This window comes from Nomascus leucogenys, chromosome 7b (assembly GCF_006542625.1).
Source record: "Nomascus leucogenys isolate Asia chromosome 7b, Asia_NLE_v1, whole genome shotgun sequence".
Lineage (NCBI taxonomy): Eukaryota > Metazoa > Chordata > Mammalia > Primates > Hylobatidae > Nomascus > Nomascus leucogenys.
Genome location: NC_044387.1, coordinates 71,238,141 through 71,259,136, shown reverse-complemented (window position 1 = coordinate 71,259,136; position 20,996 = coordinate 71,238,141). Strand labels below are relative to the sequence as shown.

Genomic DNA, 20,996 nt, shown 5'->3' with positions numbered 1-20,996 from the left:
GAACCTCAAAAACATTATGCTGAGTGAAAGAAGCCAGTCACACAATTCTACATATTGTATGGATTCCATTTATATAAAATGTCCAGAATAGGTAAATATGTAGAGAAAGAAGGTAGGCTAATCATTGCCAGGGGCTGGGAGAAAGGGAAGATGTGGAATGACTGGTATTGGGTATGGAGTTTCATTTTGGGGTGATAAAAATGTTTTTAAATTAGATCATGGTGATGATTGTACAACTCTGTAAATATACTAAAAACCATTGAATTGTACATTTTAAACAGGTGAGCATTATGGTATATACATTATATATCATAAAGCTATTAAAAACACAAAACATGAACAAAGACTTCTCTTCATTTTTCATCCTTTTGGGCATATTTAAGTAGAACTAAATAATGGTACCCACTCACTGCTTTGAAACATTTCTGCTCATTTGTCTTCTTTGGCACCATTCTATTTTGGTTCTCCCATTATCTTATTGATTGTAAGGCACTGTTACTTACTTCCCTGTTTCTTTTACTGATCCTTTTCTCTTCTGCAATATTTATCCCCATCTTTCTCCTGCCCTTTCAATAGACTCTTCTCTGGGTCTAGCATAATACCTGGGCTTACAATAAACACTCAGGACATTTTTGTTAAATGAATGCTAAATCTACTGACTCCCAAGACTAACCAATCTCCCTATTTTCTTATACATTTTTTGAGACAGGATCTCACTCTGTCGCCTGGGCTGGATGCAGTGGCACAGTTTCAGCTCACTGCAACCTCAACCTCTTGGGCTCAGGTGATGTTCCCACCTCTGCTTCCCAAGTAGCTGGGACTACAGGCATGCACCACCACACCTGGCTAATTTTTGTATCTTTTTCTTTTTTCTTCCTGAGACAGAGTCTTTCTCTGTCACCCAGGCTGGAGTGCAGTGGCGCGATCTTGGCTCACTGCAACCTCTGCCTCCCAGGTTCAAGCAATTATCCTGCCTCAGCCTCCCAAGTAGCTGAGATTACAGGCACATGCCACCATGCCTGGCTAATTTTTGTATTTTTAGTAGAGACGGGGTTTCACCGTGTTGGCCAGGCTGGTCTCAAACTCCTGACCTCGTGATCCACCCGCCTCAGCCTCCCAAAGTGCTGGGATTACAGGCGTGAGCCACCGTGTGTGCCTAATTTTTGTATCTTTTGTAGAGAGAGGGTTTCGCCATGTTGGCCAGGCTGTTCTTGAACTCCAAAGCTCAAGTGATCCACCTGTCTCAGCCTCCCAAAGTGCTAGGATTACAGGCCTGAACCACCATGCCTGGTCAGTCTCCCTATTTTAAATCTCTAGCACAGGCCTCTCCTCTTTCAAGTTCCAGTGTTATATTACTTACCTGTTAGAAATACCTGCCTGGATGTTATTAGGCATCTAGGATGTGATTATTTTTCCCAGTCAGGCCTGTTTAACGTGTATTTATTTTAATTAAATAGCATCTTTATCCTCTAACTTCCTTCTTGTTACAGCCCTTGATTTTATTCTTATTATCTTTTTCCTCACCTCCCATATTTGAATATCGTGTAAAGCCTTATCTATTCTACCTCAGATATGTCTTTCAGCCCTTCACTTCTAGGCTCCGTCCTCACTGCCTTAATCCAGACATTCTGTATGTTGCTGCCATGTAGCATACAAGCCTGATCATATTAAACCTCTGTTGTGAAAGCCTGATGCTGTCTCTGTAGACTCTAGGATGTAAAGGTAGTTACTTTAGTTAACTCTACAAGGCCTTTTGAAATCTGGTTCTAAACCTATGTTTTTTACCTTAGCTTTTGCCATCCTGAGGCTGTCTAGCTGTGATTTCTTACCAAAACTTCCTAAAATTACAGTGCCCTTTTACGTTTCCATGCCTTTATCCATGCTATTTCTTGGCTTGTAGTGCCTTTTCCATTTTGTTCAGCAGACTCCGGTTTATCATTTAAGTTTCTGTTTAAAAGTCGTCAGTTTACTCTTTGATCAATTATTTATTAAGTGGCTGCTTTGTAACAGTTACTGTGCTTGGTCGGTGAATTACGCATAAACCCATGTCTTCATGTAACTTACAAAATAGATCCTCATTAAAATCTTAATGAAATCCTCAGTCCTCCCAGGCAGGGTTAATTAGTACTTTGATCATAGCTGTAATAGTAATGAATAAGATGTTCAAGAGGAAATGCTATGTAGTGAAAAGCTCATTGGCTTAGACGTCAGTAGACTTATTATTTACTACCAATGGGTAAAACTTACTTTCGTCACCTTTAAAATGAGAATAGCAGTATTTAATCATGGCAGGGTTGCTGAGGCTTGGCGGTACTGTATATAACAGAGAACAGTGTGTAGCACAGAGTAGCCTAAAGTAATGTAGTCTATTTTAACCTTTTTTTATATTTAATAATTACCTTGTCCCCATTGTCCTGTGTAGGCTGAGCCCAGCATCATTCATTTGTATGTACCACAATCTGGTACATAGTTGGCACTCAACAAGTGTTTGGTGAATTTTTTTAAATTAGATATTTGGGGACAATATAATAGATTTGTCTAAATAGTGAGGCTGAGGTGAGCTTTAAGGCTTCTGGTTGTTAATAACATCATTTTAATGGTTTTTTTTCCTAGATGTCTTTTGTTAGAGCTTTAACTGGTAGTATAACACCAGATTTTGATAGTCTCATAACTTTACTCAGTCCCTGGTAAACATTCTAAGCGAAGAAAGAAATGATCAACTGGCTAACAACAGACAAGAAAAGCTCGGGATCATTTCTTGAATAATTAACTTGGTTGCCAAATGTCCAAACTAATAATTAATTGAAGATGGATATCTAGATGGCTTTAAAAAACAAATACAGATGTACATTGAATAGTGACATGCAGAAATTCCTAACTACATAAAATTTGATTTTACATAATTAAATAAAATATATGATACTCCAGTGTCTCAATGTAACATAAAATCTTCATATCAAGCCTCAATAAAGAAAGAATTCTGCTTTAGTATGTGTCTTCTCTGCTGGAATCCACACAATTGAAGGGTTTGTTTTTGTTTTTGTTTGTCCTTTTCATTAAGACAGCATAATGCATAGATCAACTGCCCTTGATTTATAGTTAGTACTTGGTAAACAGAGGTTTTAGTTAATTTTCTTTTTATCTGCATGAAGGCACCATAGATTTCAGTTTGTGAGGTAAAGCATTCTCTTATATTGTATGATACCTATAGTACCTGAACATTATTTCACCAAGATTTATACAGAATGTGAAACCTTTCAAGAACTTAAGTGCTTTTATCTTCAAGCTGACAGTGCACTGAAAATGTTTACTGCTTTTTAGGGGTTACCATTTGTTTAAGTTGTAACTAATGTCTACTATGAATTTTTAATCTAAAAATATGGAAATAGAAGCTAGTCAGATATAGGAGTTTAAAAAACAGGCAATGTGAAAATTTAAGAACAAAATATGAAGTGCTAAAATTTTCTAGGATTTGGAACTTTAACTAGAAGAATTTATTACTGACTTCTGTTAAGGTTATCAGGATTTATCAGGTATTGCCAAAGGAAAGTGGGCGAGATGGAAAATGGGAAAATTTTCTAATATGATTGTGTTTTGACAGGTTTTCTTTTTAAATCTCATATACTTTTATTGACATATATTTAAGTTACATTAAAATGACACTAAAACCAGTGAGATGATAGACATGCATACATTTAACTCATTTGATAATAGGTGCCAATTCATCTAGGTTGTAGAATAATTGGGATACTTACATAGCTACCACTGATTCAGTAATTAACATTGTTCTGGAAACTACTCTGCTTTAATACAACAATATCCAGAAAGTTATCTACTTTAATATAGCAGTGCGAACTTAATGGCTTTAGTTAAATAAATGTTAATATTTCTCTTATGTACTTATTATTTTATTCTTTTTATTGAATTTTGCTTGTGTTTTGACAACCAAGCATCTTCCTAATATGACCACTTTTTCCTACAGCAGGGAAATACTGACTGTGCAACTGCCACTGATAGTCTGAAGGGCTTTGTTCTGTTTCCTGTTCCCAAGTTTAGATTTAACTTTTGGATTCCAGAGAAAGAAAGGAGCCTGAGCGTTGAATTGTGGGGCAGGGGAACTGGGGGATATGTGGGTAAAGGTAGTATTCTCCTAGCACTTGGGCTGTGGCATATAGTAATGTACAATGAGCATTGCATAACTCCAGGGCATGTTATTTAAAAAAATTTTGATGTGAAAAGTGCCCCTGGAGTTGTGCACCTTAATAGCCATGTAGTAAAGCTCTGTTCTGTTACACATACTTTTTTGAATTCTTATTATTTGTTTTTGTATCTGCCTTTTCCATGAGATCAGGGACAACATGGTAATAATCCTTGTATTCCCACAGCTGACTCAGGTAAATAATAAATAATTGTTATTAGAAAATATATTGGTATTTTATTAGAATATTTGGCCATTCATACCATGTTAACTGGCTAATTGGGTTTCAAAAAATCTAAACTTTATAATTCCTTTTTTTTTTTTGAAATAGTCTCTCCCTCTGTCAGCCAGGCTGGAGTTCATTGTCATCATCAGAGCTCACAGCAACCTCCAACTTCTGGGCTCAAGAAATCTTCCCACCTTAGCCACCCAAAAAGCTAGAACTACAGACTTGCACCACCACACCTGTCTAATTTTTTTTTTTTTGAACCAGGGTCTTGCTATGTTGCCCAGGCTGGTCTTGAACTCCTGGCCTCAAGCAGTTTTCCTTCCTTAGCCTCCCTGAGTTCTAGGATTACAGGCATTAGCCACAGTGCCCAGCCTAAAAATTCTTACAATTAACATGAGAAAAAATAATAGATTTGTATAGTTGTATCATTTAACTATTAGAGGAAAAATGTGAATCGTACCTTAGTTGTTGATTTTGTTTTAATACTTCTGCCTCTTCCAAATGATTCTCATTTGTTTGATTCTTATTCATTTGCTCTACCTGATCAAATCAGTAACCATAAAGGGCCTAGGAAATAGAATAAGTAGCCTATCTATTGATGTTTGAGTTATATTTCTTTCTAAAAATTTAATAATCTATCAATTTCCGTTCTTGTAGAACATAAAACATATATTCTATGTATTAAAATGGCATTGCCAGCCAAGCCCAGTGGCTTGTGTCTGTAATCCCAGCTACTCAGGAAGCTCAAGGAGGAGGATCATTTGAGGCCAAGAGTTCGAAACCAGCCTGGGCAACATAGCAAGCTCCCATCTCTAAGAAAATAAAAAAAATTAGCCAGATATGGTGGTGTGCATCTGTAGTCTCAGTTACTGGGGAGGATGAGGCAGGAGAATCTTTTGAGCCCAGGAGTTAGAGGCTGCAGTGAGCTTTGTTCTGTTCCCTCATTGTGCCACTGCATTCCAGCCTGGGTGACACTCTACCATCTTAAAAAAAAAAAAAAAAAAAAAAAAACCCCAAAACCCATGACATTGCTTTATGTTATTTTATGTAGATTATAGTGATGTATTAAAGGTGTGTGTATACAAACACATAACATGAAAGTTTTTTAAAAAGTAGAAACATAATTAGATGACATATATGTAGAAAAGTCCAATAGATTTACGTGGTAATTTTAACTTCAGACTCTGAAGTTAGACCAAAGAATGAAAAAACTAAATTAAAAAATAATTAGAAAGATTATAATATTTAACTTCAGTGCCATCCATAACTTTTTAAAGACATATGTTCCACCAGTCAAAGACTTTAGTACCTGGAGATTGTGTCCTAAGAGGAGCCCTAAGTAGGGCATCTTTGTAGAGAAGGGCTTATGTCTTCTGAAGGAAATAGTATTTCCAGATCTAAAACTTAGGCTAACCTCTTTACTTTGAAGATTTTGAGGATCTTAGTGGAAATGGATATGAGTGAAGTTTGTGAAAGGGTGTTGTGTAGTATTAATATAACTTTTGGGGATAGATACAGATATATAAAGGTATAGGTATATAATGTGATCTAGATATGTACTTATAAGGTCCCAGAATAAGTGATTTCTCATCTTATCCATGCTTATATTTGGTCAACAGTCTGTTTCTGAATACATGAAGTCTTTTAAATTTTGCTGGTCATACCATGGTGATAACTACAAAAATGTATAATCTTTTAATTACTTTATAACCTTTTGGGAAGAGGGTTGGATCACTATGTTATTAATAAATTTGCCAATTTTGTATCCTCTTTCCCCTGGAAGAGGCTTTTGAGGAAGGGACGGGATAGGGAACAGTGTTTCTTAAATGAGAGTGAAGAAAGTAAGTTGAAGACCAAAACCTACGCATTCTCCTTTATAATACTGTTTTAAAATGACAAAGCCTGCCTCATTTTTTTGTATGTATGGTAGAGCGTTATACTGAGAGTATGTGTTGTTGGAGGGAGCAGACTTAGGGGAACAAAACATTGTACTTTAGGCCCAGGTTTGTTACTATGCAAATGACTTTAAATATGCTAGTAATGATCTTCATCTCAAATAAGTGGGTGTGTGGCTTTTTCTCCAAAAACATGTATTACCTACACAATCTGAAATTGGATGATAAATGCTATTTTCTCAAATGAGACTAATAGCTAACTGTTTGATTATAAGTGTGTTACATGAGAACTTTGTATAGTATATCACCTGGAGCAGTGCTTTATATGAAGAGACTCTCAAAAAATATATTGAAATTGTTGGTCTTTTGAAATGATTTTTATCATTCTTTCTAGATATGTGATCGGAACTAAGTGATATTTGCTTTGTCTTCAGATTTTTTTAATTGTGTTGTAACTGGATTGTGTTGGAAAAATAGTCCTTAAGTGACATAGCTTCAGGAGATTGTAAATATTATGATGCAGTATTTCAGAGTCATTTATTCTATTTGCACCATGTTTAAGTATTTAAAAAAATTATTGATAGAATAGGCTGGGTGCAGTGGCTCACACCTGTAATCCCAGCACTTTGGGAGGCCGAGGTGGGTGGATCATGAGGTCAAGAGATCAAGACCATCCTGGCTAATATGGTGAAACCCTGTCTCTACTAAAAACACAAAAAATTAGCCGGGCATGGTGGCGGGCGCCTGTAGTCCCAGGTACTCGGGAGGCTGAGGCAGGAGAATGGTGTGAACCCAGGAAAAGGAGCTTGCATTGAGCAGAGATAGTGCCACTGCACTCCAGCCTGGGTGACAGAGCGAGACTCCAACTCAAAAAAAAAAAAATCGATAGAATATATTTGAAGACAGTATGTACGTGTGCATATATATATATATAGTTAGCAGAAATGAAACAACTTTCATTTCTATTATGTGAACAAATTCTCAGTTCCCTGATGCATTGGTATTTTTGTTTTAGCCAAATGTCACCATTTTGACCATTTTTTTTAGTGTCAAGGTATAAAAATAAATATTATCATTTTATTTCCTCCTAATTTTGGCTATTTTTCCTATAGATACTATCTTTGAGTTACTTGATAATTTGTGAATAATTTTATAATTCCTCTGGTTTTTCTGCTGTGTGATAAAAGTTATTGTACATATGCTTAATAGCCATTGAATTTGACTTCATTGTGGTGCATTATAGTAGAATCTATTGTTACCTAATTTAGTCATAATTTTATCATAGCAGCTTAACATCTCTTATAATTTTAATTGTTATCAAGAAGAATGACATCATTTAATTTGACTGAAAATGTAGAAGGATGGATGAATGACAAATTAATAATTTACTACCTTTGCATAATACTGAAGCATAGAGTATTAGAAGGATTGATGGCAGAAAAGGTTAACAAATTTGAGCAGCTTTCATTAGCTTTACATCATCATATGTTTGTGGTGCTGACTGAAATAGGCTTTGTAGGAGATCTCAGTCTAGGGAACTAATTACTTGTGCCGATTGCCGCACTGATGAATAGACCCTCATTGTATCATTCCCCTGAAGACGAGGAGCAGCCTGTGATTCACGACTGCATCCTGGCTGATATTTGATAATAATTTTAACAGATAAATGTAGGTAGGCAGAATGATGAAGTGCCTATCCAAGCTCCATGACTATCAAAGCCATACACACAGCCATCTGTGTACTGCCTTTTTCCTTCTCACCTAAGGAGAATTTCATTTTATTAATTGAGTTAAAACAACTGTTGTCTTTTGATTGTATGTATATTCTGTGGGTATTTATTTATTTTTAAATAATATCATCGTGTTTTTATTCAAATTTAGACAGAATAATGAAGAAATATATAATAATAGCTTTTTAAATTTTCCTTTTTGAGAACTGCAATTCTTATACTTTTTTGTATTACATTTTGATTACATTATATCTCCTTCTCCTGACCAAAATCACCCAAGGAAATATTTGATGTACTTATCCCTTCAGCATTTTCAGAGGTCAGTCTCTACTGTTTTAAGAAGATTTTCTTTAAGTAATGTACTATTTATGCTTTTTATTAATACAAGATACTTTTTAATTGATAAAAGTACTTATTTATAAACCTATTTTGAATTTTTAAAGATAACACCTTTAAAACATCAAAATAAAGGTAACTTTTACTCGGGTAGTTTGGGACTGTCAGTTGTTGAAGACTACTAATTTGTCAAAGCTGACAGATACAATTTTATTAGCTCACGAAATATGAGTAAGACTGTATTTTGTATTAGTCATTCCTGAAGAAGTTTTGATTATGAATAATTTTTTAATTTCATTATTGAAACTTACAGGTGTTCGTGCTTTATATCTTTATTGAATTAATGTATTCTACAGAGATTTTTTCTTACTATTCCTGAAAATCTTTAGTATTTTCCTTATAAAATATTTTTCCAGCATGCTAGATCATGATTAGTTAACAAGAGAGAAAGCTGACCTTTATATATTGCCATATAAAATGTCTATGTAATAGGGGAAAATATAGAATTTGAAATGAGCAAAAAAAATACATTTCCAAAAGTATGCTTTCGATATAGCAATTATTGTACATCATATAGCATGTAGTTTTTAATTAAATATAAAAACAGAGTACATAAAACAGAAATCCAATCTGATTTGCTTGAAAATAGATTGCTATTTCACTCTACAGGAATGGTTTATTTAAAAACAGTAAATGGAAAAGAAATGCATTTTCTTGTGTTGTTCTAAGCCTCAGGGGCTAAATGTAATGAATATTTTAAGAGATTATTTTAATTAAATTCCTGCACATCTAAACAGAGTAATATTTTATTATCACATACATAACCATGTAACTGAGATATTCATTAAAGTTAACACTTTCTGGACCAAGAATTCATGGTATGATTTACTGACCTTGTGCAAAAAGGCACAAATTAGGAAGAAAAATGAAGGGGGACGGACTTTGATTAATATAGGTAATGCTATACCATATTTATAATAGCCTTTTCCCTATTCTGGTTTATAAATGCAGCTACAGAGAAAGGTGCCCTGCTGAGGCTGAAATGAGGCTGAAATCAGAGCACATGCCACTAGAGTGTGGGGAAACTGATCACACTGTCAGCAATTCATTTCAAAATGATGTATTTAGTGCTCATTTCACCTTCCAAGAAAAGGAAAAGGAGTTCCTTAGACTAGAAGGTGATACTGTTATTTTCAAGGACATACCTAAGTTAAAGATTGCAGAAAGGGGAGTGTGAGATGGAGGGAGAATTAAGTGGAAGGAGAGGGAAAAAAAGGCAGAGCAAACAAGGAGAGCTTTATGCAGAAATTCAGTGCTACCACGCTGTTTGATAATTGCTAACATATGTGGCTTCTCTGTTTCATTGTAGTCGTCCTCGTGAGTTCTGGCGCCTTGACTACTGGGAAGATGACTTGCGGCGCCGGCGACGATTTGTGCGTAACTCTCTAGGATCGACACATCCTGAAGCGACACTAAAAACAGCCGTGGAACATGGTCAGTGTATAAACCATTCCTTGCCAATAGCAGCAGGTACAGGACTTGGTAATGAAGAGCATAACTTCATTATTACAAGGCACTGTAAAATGGTCCAACACCACATTTCATGGTTATTCATACCAGAAAGAGAAGTTAAATTTTTTTATAGTTACTATAGAGTCCTATTAAATTATGGTGTCAAGTATATTTATTTATTATGTTACACATAAAAAACTTACTTAACATAGACCCTTTGTTTCAGAGTACAAAGATTAAATATGTCTCCTTTTAAGCGACACATTCAGCTTTGGGTAAATGAATCCAGGAGGCATGCCTTAAATCCATGAATATCAGGAAGACAGCATTTACAAACCAGATAAGTTTCTAGGTTCTGTTGTGTATACATGGTTTTCCCCCAATCCTGGTATTTTAGCATGAGATCATGAACTGGGAAAGATAATAATAAATGTCCAAGTGCCTAGATACTTTCTGAGCCTTGATTTGAAGATGGTTATGATAGATGGCTCATGGAAAAAGAGAATAAACATTATTTTCATACGTTCCTATTCTATATTATTTTGTTATCAGAGCTTAACAAAACGTTTTTCCTTTTTTGTTACAATGCATATGACTATGATTCAGTTTAGGTAAAAGTCTTATAAGTAAATTGGAAAAACTGAAAAGGTCCTTTGGATTTGATACTATATATTTTTATAAAATTTCATTTATTTTATGATTTTTGAAAGTCAAGATATATTGGTTAAGGGGGAAATGCTCCTCCCCACATTAAAATTATCCTGACTTTATAAAATATAAATTGGTTTTTAATAAAGTCAGAAGTACTTTTAATTTTCCTTTTTCAGGGTATTGTTTTAACATGCAGCAGCTTGTGATTAAATGGAAATATGTAGTATACAAAATAAATGTTAATTTATATTCAATAAGGATATTGAGAATTTAGATTAAAAATCTGTAATCTTAGGTTTGGCCTCAGTCAGGCAGCTTAACCTCTTGCACTCAGCCTTAAAGAGCCATTTCTGGAAGAAAATGTCCACAATATGTCATCAGATATAACACCACATGTGACATCAGTCCTTTAAAATAAATGATCATACAGAGAATAGTCAATAACAAAGTGATCTAAAAGCAATAATAGTCTCATGGCCCTACATCTTCAACTACAGGAGGTGGAGAAAGAGAAATAAAATGTAGAATTAATTAGGCCACTTTTGCTTTTAGAGTACATATAGTTTTTAGGTGGTGATAACAGATTTCAGAGGGTTTTTTTTTTCTTTTTTTGTGTGTTTTTTTTGATTTTCTGGTTTGTTTTTGGTTAATGATGCTTACATTGAGAAAGTGAACTTTTTTTGCAATTTTCAGCAAAATATATTACCATGTCCACTTAAAATTTGAAATTTAATTATTTTTCTGTCTTCTAAACCATCATTTACAGTAATTTGTGAGTTCTGAGATCTATACATGGCAGTATGTTTTCATAAAAACATTTTCCTTTTTTATCTGGAAAGGGAGGGTTTGTTTTCTAAAATTGCACATAGATAGACTGTTAATCTTTTATCCTTAGATATCAATAATTCAATTTAAAATTTGTGGTATAGATTTAATATAGAATTTATTAAAATATTCTTATCAAAAATAATACATTTAACCATTTTGAAGTTACAGGATTTTTAATGAATAAATTTTAATTGTTGAACTTTTAAAATCATATTGTTTTGTCAGCTTTTTTAATGCTAAGCATCTGCATTAATGTTTGACAAAAAAAATTTATTAACATGTTTTTACTATCATCTAAGACTCTTGACTTGTATAGAAGTAGATTTCACTCTGATTACTCTTGATAGTAATTGAAAGGTTAATCTGGTGTTAATTATCTATGTTTTATTGTGCATTTTTAAATTGAGAGAGAACAGCAAAGGTAAGCATTGAGTAATATTTTATAGTAATTTTATAATTATTGTCACACTGCAAAACATTAAAAACAAAACTTGGGTTTGAAATATATGTTTAAAAATCTAAATGTGTAGGAAATTCTTCAGTTGTCTTACAATTTCAGAGATATATCATATTTAATATAACATTTTTTGAAAAAAAGTTCTAATCCTACCTCATGTTTATTTTAAATAATAAGGAAATAAATTCAGCACATAGATTGTATTATGGTATTGTTTGATGTCAGAAAATTTATGCTAATATATTCTGTAAACAAAGAGCTTAATTTTTTACTGGTGTATTAAATATTTTATAGTGACATTCAATTTTAATTTGGTGTTTAAAAATTTTGGAGCATTAAAGAAGCTAATCAAAATAAACTTATTAAGTATGCAAAACAAAATTGTTAATGTGATCAAAAAGCAGTTGAAATTACAGATTTTAACATGGATAAATACTGTGCTTCAATGTTGAATTTAAATGTTTAAAATAGATATTAATGAGGATAGTATGTCATTCTTATATTTTTATGACTTCTCACTTTTATTTATAATTTATTTAACTAAGGAGATAGGACATTTTAAAAATGCAGAATCTTAGAACACCATGAACTATATTATCATTATCAAAGGAAGACATCTAAATAGAAGTGGCATTGGAGATCAGTTACGTATTTTAGTACTAAGAGCCATCTTTTTTATAGATTGGTTTGATTTGAAGGAAAGCCTCTAGTGTAAAGGTGGCAGAGTAAATACCTGAAGAGTGATGTTCTCTGTTTGGGCGATCAATACCAGCCCCATGACTCTACTTCTGGCTACCTTCTAGTTAAAAACAAATTTTTTAATTCTGACAATTTAATTGCCCTTCCCAAGTTCACATTAACTTGCTTGGGGAAAAAAGCTTTAGGTAATTTTTCAAACAGAGACCCTCCAAAGTGGTTATTTATAAAAGTCATGTTATAATGGGCGATTTCTTTAACTTTGCAGAAACTGAGTCATATTTTAAAATTAAAATTAATACTTCCTCTTATGATTAAATATTCTTTATGGAAATTAGCAGCTCAAGCAAAGCTGGGCATTTTATTCTTGAGGGCATTTTCTTCCATTTTATAGTTTTAAAATTTATTAGAAATTAGTAGCAATGATTTGTAACATTTTCCTAATGCCAGAGCCCAGGTAAGCAGTTACTTATTATCAGAGCATTTTAGATGTAGAAGGAACCTAAGGCTAACATCTAGTCTAACTTTATTCTTTACAGATAAGGAAACTGAGGAAACAAAGGGCCAGTATAATTTTTAGTAGATAAAGGACTAAAGCCCAGGTTAACTGACTGAAACCCAGATTTTCATATCAGTGTGCTGTGCTGTCCTCTAAAATTCATTATTAAATATAATGGGAATTTTATATTCAAATTAAAGCCACGTAAAAAGTGTTTTAAATGGTAGAAAGATTGGTTTTAATTCAGGTGCTAAAACAGTTTAGCAGAGAATCCTATTGAATTCAAGACATTTTTATTTCGTAGAGAATTCGTGCTTGCTAATAGAAATATATAAGGAGAATTTAACATGGTTTTAAAAGTATCTTGTAAGCATATGGAATGACACAAGTAACTCATTTGGTTTTCTAGGAATGACAGATCATGTAAAGATCTTAAATCATGCCATTATCTCATAACTTCAATAATGCCAGATACTGTTGCTTCCTTTTTAGGATCAACATATACTAGGTTCTCTATCTAAAATTTTGGGTAACCCATGACTATTACGAGATGCACCTGGGTTATTCTCCTAATTATACTTTGTAGTTTCATTAATTTTTCCAGAGTCAATTTTCTTGACTTGGAACGCTATGGACATGGCATAAACTATAGAGGGGAATCAATTAGATTAGAACAATAGTTGATTATAAGATATTCTTTATGTGTCCTGTTCAGAATACTGTTATGTTGTGTGCTTCACATCACATAAGTAGATACCCATTTTTATTTTATGTATGTTTGAAGGCACTCTGTTATTCCAATAGTAGTCTTTTTTAAAAATGCTAATTCTTAAAGTATAAACTTACTTTAATACAGACTATTGATGATTCCAGTTCACTTGCTCAGTAGATGTTAAAAAGGATTTATATCAAAGGTGGAACAGTTTTGTGTGTGTTTTTGCTCTTTTTATATTTTAATTCTACTTACCTGTTTTGTGTTGGATAGATAAATCAACTCATGTCCAGAGTTAGCTCTGAAGAAATTGAATTTTACATTTTGAGGACCAGCCTCTCTCTCTCTCTTAGGCCTTTCATTGTTCTTAGCCTCAGTGAATCAAATCATTTTTAAAGATGACATTTCTGACAGATTTCTCCAATTTTATGTAACAATTGCAGTTTAAGTTAGGATAAATATTAAACTAGAATAAAAGGTGAAATTAAACCAGAATAAAATGCATTTCTTAATAATGATATGAAAAATTTAAACAGCGATCATGTTAGTAACAATTTTATTAGCCAGAGATATCTGAATTGAGCTTTAAAATGGAACCCAAAGTATATTTTGACTTCATCCAATTAACTTTTAGATGAGTGTAGAATATACTCACAGAAGATATCAAAATACTTGTTTATAATGGTTGGTTGAGAATAAGGCAAATGAAAGTTAAAAATATACTTTTCCCCAGCACATATAAACATGATAATAATCCTTTATTTTATGCTTGGAAAATTTTTGTTCTAATTTTTTTTTTTAAAGTTCTTTAGCAGAAAGCTATTAGACCACTGAGAATTGAACACCAGCGCATGTGGTGTATATTAGAGTACTGTTGGTAATTTTACTGCTGCTAACTTAAAATCCTCAAGGGGGAGTTAATTACAGGAAAACCATTCTAAATATCAGTAAGCTGCATATTTTCCATGACAAGAGGTTTTTCAGTGGAGTTTGAACAATTCCAGAATCTGAGCTTGTAAAAATAAGTAAATAAATAAATTAAAGTGGGTGTGTGTATGCATACAGTACACCTATAGTATGTAAAATTTTTAATGAAACTTTAATTCAGAAGTTACCTTACTGTGTTTTAATATAGGCAGCATGATTAGAACGTATTTAAAAATTTTTAAATTGCAATTGGAAGGGATAATTATATTTTTCGTGGTCATTTATAAATGAATGTGAATTTATTTTTTGAGCTATTTTAAACCATTACATATTGCCACTGGGGACTCTCATTTTTTTGTAAATGTTTGCAGATTAAAGAGGTTTCTTCTTTTTTCCTTTCACATAAGCTTGGTGTACTTTAGGACATGTATGGCAATAATCAGAGGAAGTTATGAGCAGGGTGTTTAGTTGTTTCTGATGTGTTTGGCATGTTCATCAATTTTAGATTTGGAAATGAATATTTTTTGTTCTTGATTATTATTCTGATTTAACCTTTTAAAATGCACTATGAAAAACATAAGAATTAGTAAAAAAAAATTAATTATATACACATTCATATTTAAACAGTGGTTGTTTTGTTTTCTTTCTTTTTCTTACATCTAAGAGCTAATATGACATCGTGGTTAAGAGCCCAGATTCTGGCACCGTGCTGCCTGTTTTTAAATCCTGACTCTAATTGTCAAATGCATGTTAACTTGGTCAATTTATGTAACCTCTCTGAGCCTGCTTTCTTATCTTAAAATTAGAAATAAGGAGAAGGTTTATGAGAATTAAATGAATTAGCTATGTAAAGTATTTTTAACACACCTCCCTGGCTTATGCAAAATGATATGTAGTATTAGCCTTATTATTAATATTTCTGCTTTGAAGAAGGAATTATAAATCCAAGAAATAAAAAGAATGTGGTATACTGATTCTGTACTAAAATCTAACTGGCAAATAATAATTTATTATAATTTACTTTATAAAAACATTTAGAAGATGGTGCTTCATTTGCATTTCTCAGTGGCCAATATATTTTTAATAATGTTGATAGCAAATTGCAAAAGATCTTGTTTAGCCTCAGGGCGGTGTTTCTGATTTTACAGTAAGGAACTATAAATACTTGAAATATAAGATTTCAAGTATTTGATTTTATAACGTACTTCTGTTTTTCTAAAAATTATTGGTTAATTGTAAGTATATTTCTTTTTAGCCTTTAAAAAAAATAGGCCAGGTGAGATGACTCATGCCTGTAATCCCAGCAACTTTGAGAGGCTGAGGTGGTAGGATTGCTTGAGCCCAGTAGTTCGAGATCAGCCTGGGCAACATGGGAAGACCTCATCTCTACAGAAAGTTAAATTAAAAAATTAGCTGGGCATGGTGGAAAGCACCTGTGGTCCCAGCCACTTGGGAGGCTGAGCTGGGAGGATTGCTTGAGCCTAGAGGCTGCAGTAAGCTGTTATTGTGCCTTTGCACTCCAGCCTGGGTGACAGAGCAGGATCCTGCCTCAAAAAAATTAAATAAAAATTAAATAAAGCCACTTTAATTAGATCCACTAAAGTAATCTTTTCAAACATATGCCCAGACCGTCATATGTATGTAGCTTACAATGCAGCCTGTATGAAAGATTTTATTTACCCATAGAGTGTATTTAAAGGTAAATATAGAAAGCTTCTTCCCATGACTTCTTATTAAATAGAAAACTCCTATGTTTAAGTAGCACTATAAGTATTGTATATAAATGGTATACTTGGTGACTTCGCAATAAATATGAGAAAAAAAAACTTTTACCTTTAACATCATCCGTAAACGTACTTATCAAACCCTAAGAACCTTTGATCTGCCAAATCAGGTAACACATGTGCAGGTTAACTATGTAGAATAAATTATATAGATATATATACATATTAGGTGTGTTACTGCAAATTGACTGCTTTATCCTTTCTGGGGTTTGGGCCTTATGCCTAGGCAGAAGCTGCAGTGGAGCAAAAAAAAAAAACCAAAACCCTAGCCATCTGATTTCCATATCAAAAGCTGCAGCCTGGGTAGATCAGGTGCTTTACCTCTGGGATTTATCTAGCTGGAAGCCAGGAGGGTCAGGTGAAGATTCTTAACTTTCCCTTATATGACACCATTCAAAAAAAATAAGGAAAAGATACACATATGAAGTTTTACAAATCACAATTCAGAAGTTAGCATCTGCCTTCCTGCTTGTCGTAAGGAGAAAGCTGCTTAAAACAACAGGAGGCGCCCTGGAAGGATGTGGGTTTTGAATCAGAGTTTTGAATTTCAGGGTTTTCCACTTTCAGTTGTGTCTTTGCTCTCCTTTCAGATCCCATTGTTGAGTGTAGGTGCTCTGCAGGGCTGTTTCTTCCCTCCCTAGATGTGGTGTTCTCTTTTCCTCCATCCGCCTGCAGTTGCTGCCTTGTCATAGTGCCTGAGTCTGGTACTGCTGCTCTCCACAGGCTGCTCCAGTTCAGGCCGCATGAGGCCCCTTGCCCACATGCCTCTCATCCCAGGCTTTCTGTTATGTTTGCCCCCGGGGTGCCTTAGCCCTTTAGTTTAAACATGCAGGGGAGGTAGTGTTTGAGCTTCCACTTAGTTTCCACACCGCCTTGCTCCTGGGTATTTGTATAAGGGACGAAAGGGCGGAGGAGTGAGTGTATGTGTGAACATGTGGACGAGGGTAATGTGAAGGAAGGAAGGAAGGAGGGAGGGTAGATAAAGAAGGGATTGCAGCTTTGAGGAGCTGCTGTATTCTTATTAGTGTCAGATATGGCTTCAGTGTCTGGGCCTAAATCCTCACTGGCTTGTGGATGTCTCTTAGCTTTAACCCTTTTTAATTCTGGATTCTCCTCCACAGCCACTCCTCAACCATTCCAAAATGTTTGTCAGTATAACATTATTTGGAGGAATGAATCAGTCCTTATTTTTTTGCTGTTAAATATTGCTTCCAAAACCGGGTTTTGATTGTTCCTATTAATGAATTTTCAAAAAAAGTACTGCTTTTGAACCACTCCTACCCTAACTATAAGTAAATAAATGGTTTGGTGAGCAGTGCAGGGGTCAGATTTAATGGGATTAGGGTGCTTGTTTAGGGTAACATTAGACTAGGTTGGGGGATCGAGTTTGTCAGATCAGGCGTGTGTGCCATCCCAATCACTTTCTCCACTGTAGCTGACTCTATGTATAAAAGATTGACCATCTTTGGCCACCTACCCTTACCTAAGCCCTTACCCCTCTGCCGAAGTGCTCTTCCCAGAGCTGATGGACAGCTTTGTTTCCTTTTCATTTCAGCCACAGATGAAGATATCCTTGCTAAAGGAAAACAGTCCATCAAGAGTCAGGCTTTAGGAAATCAGAACTCAGAAAACGAGATCCTCCTGGAAGGCGATGATGATACTCTGTCATCCGTGGATGAGAAAGATTTAGAGAATCTGGCCGGTAAATTTGGTGGTTGTGCAGATATTTCAGCTACCTCTGGGACAATAAGCATCTAATTACTTACTTTTTCAGCTGTGACCACTAGGACTACCAAGCTTATACCCACAATTACATTAATTGGTTATTTCAAACACTTCCCCCCTTATCTTCTACCGTTTCTCCTTTATTTTTCTATTCTATTCAGTCTTCTTACTCTCCTCATTTTTTTCTTTTATGAATAATTTTCACTGAAAAAGAAAAAAGTTTAAAAGCAGCAACAAAAGAACAAAATTGCTTTGCCCATCCCATAGGAGTTACCAAATCTCTGTAAAGTAGGACTGTAAGTAAAATTCTGCCAGTTTTTTTTTTTTGTAAATAAAGCTTGGAGGGACAGAAGCTCTTTGCTTTGATATACAGGTCTTAGTGAATATGCTGTATATGCATGTAACTCTCTCAAATCAATTCCGAGAATGCCATGGCTTTTCACAACATTCACGTATTTTGCCTGATGTAGGAATTTTGATTTGCACTCTGCAGATTCTCAGTTTTACATCCCTTATGGGAAAAATTCTCTTGTTTAGCCGGAAATTTTAGTCATTCATTGAATGGCTTTTTTACTTTAATACCTGTGGCTCTGTCCCTCAAGGAAGAAAGTCTGAAAGGTTCTATAATTTCAATAGGTGAAAATTACATAGTTTTCCATTTTGACAATTTTAAGAGAAAAGGCATTAAAAATCTTGCTTTTGATGACATATCTGCAACCTGTGCTACTATGCCACTTGGTAATGAAGAGCAAAAAGAGAAGATGGTATCTTCTCTGATAACTGTAAACCTCTCTATAAAGTAAAATAAAATTAATTGGTAGGAGTGGAGAGTAAGGTAGATACTGCTATTCTGTAGTCTTTTCCTTCACATCCATTTACCCATTTCTTCCTTTATTTTGCTTCTATTCTTGCTACTAGTAATACATTCATACAGTAATAGAGGTGAAAGGGGAGTTTAATTATATAATCTTGACAATGGCAATAGGATTAAGAAGTAATCCGCACTAATAAAGTGGTGTAGGTTAGAAATGAAGTGGAAATTGTCAGGGGTCTTCTGTAGGACCTAGGCTGCCCTAGCTCCTGCAGCTGTCTGCTTACCCTGTAATTGAATGTCTGGGAGTGATTGAAAAAATGTTATTTCTTCTCAGTATTACATGCTAATGTACAGAGGGCAAAAGGAGACAGCAAAAGAACACATAGCTTCTTATTTCATCCATTTATAAGGATGAGCTTTGGGAAATCATGGCTGTTCTGCAGCTATCCGCTGCCCATCTGCAAACACAATGTATTTGTACATTGGGAATAGAGGGCAAAACCTGCTCTGATCTCCGCAGAGCATCCCTTCTATTGTCCTACTGGCACACATTAAGATTGATGTGAGATTAAGCACTATCACCCTTCTAACAATCGATGGAAATGTCAATTCATCTGAATTTTGAAACACTTATTCACCCATTGATTACCTGAATAGGCCCACCTTGTTTATAGGCACTATATTAATTCAGAACTATAAGTGCCAATCTTCTCTTATGCTGTTTTCTTCCCCTATAGGATTTATACCGTGAGGAATTGACAATGGAATTTCAAATTCTTTCTACGTCGATCTCTCTCTATGTGTGTGTGTGTGTGTGTGTGTGTGTGTGTGTATACACACACACACACGTAACATTTTTAGTTCATATTTTATATTTAGCTCTAATATACATTATGCTGTTCTATCTGTAGTGAATCTATTGTTTTCAGTAGCAGTCTGATTTGTCTCTTTGATAAGCCCTGTGGAGATTTGATTATTCCAATAAAAATTCATTCACTTGGAAACCCACCCTCCAGCTGTTTACTCCCAGAGTCCCTGAACTACACTAATATTAGATTTGGAAGCATTGAACAATACTTAACAGTAGAAAGGAAGGCTTAGAAAAGAAGTATTTTTACCAGTCATTGATGGGGTAAAGTTGTTATGGAAGAGGTTTTGTGTCAAGCTGGCATAAAATCTCTATCAGAAAATATGGTTTAACATTTCCCACTTCATTAATAAGCTAGTGATCTTTTTGTAGTCATGCCTCTACCGTACTGTAAGCTAACTCCTGGCCTTGGAAGCCTATTGAGGCTTCTTTGCTCCTGGTTGTTGTTCCTGTTGTTAGATAGCCTGAGGCCTGTTTTCTAAATGGAATGTGGATGGACTTATTTAGGCAGAGCCACTTCTTACCTAGAGATTAGACCAAAGCTTTGCAGACTCCCTGTAAAAGAATTGCATCCTAGTTTACTTTTATCATTAACCGCCTGTTATAGATCTTGTAGTATGAGAATCCTGACTTTGCATTTTCAGAGGAAGATTTGGGGTGGACAGAATATTTAACTGTAGAAGTAGTTGGCAGGCAGTTCAGTACTAGACGTGAGAATAAAAAGATTAAATACAATTTCTGGTTGAATTTGATTTTTTGAAAAATGTCATTCCAACTTGTGTGGTTTGTCTTTTCCTTTTGGCAGGTCCTGTTAGCCTGAGCACACCAGCTCAGCTTGTGGCCCCCTCTGTTGTAGTAAAGGGCACTCTTTCTGTCACCTCCTCCGAACTCTATTTTGAGGTGGATGAAGAGGATCCTAACTTCAAAAAAATCGACCCCAAGGTGAGAAGATGAGGGGGTTTCATTTTTTCTTATGATGGGATGGTGGGTGCTGTTGGATAGGATTGGGATTGGTAAATCTGACAGGCTTAGTTTGAATTTCTTCTAAATTGCCTTGGCTTATATGCAATGTCATTATCTTCTTTAGTTTATGATTCCCTATCAGTTAGTTAGATTATTGAAGTTCATTTAGATT

The 20,996-nt window shown here is 34.5% G+C and overlaps 1 protein-coding gene across 4 annotated transcripts in view; it reads left to right on the top strand.

The window, feature by feature from the left end:
- LRBA (LPS responsive beige-like anchor protein) overlaps positions 1-20,996 on the top strand; it is a 765,281-nt gene that overhangs the window by 417,002 nt on the left and 327,283 nt on the right. For all 4 annotated transcript variants that reach the window (XM_030816230.1, XM_030816232.1, XM_030816231.1 and 1 more), the window contains 3 exons: positions 9,758-9,882; positions 18,010-18,156; positions 20,667-20,803. In XM_030816230.1, coding sequence (XP_030672090.1) covers positions 9,758-9,882; positions 18,010-18,156; positions 20,667-20,803 — 409 coding nt within the window. The remainder of the gene's footprint in view (positions 1-9,757; positions 9,883-18,009; positions 18,157-20,666; positions 20,804-20,996) is intronic.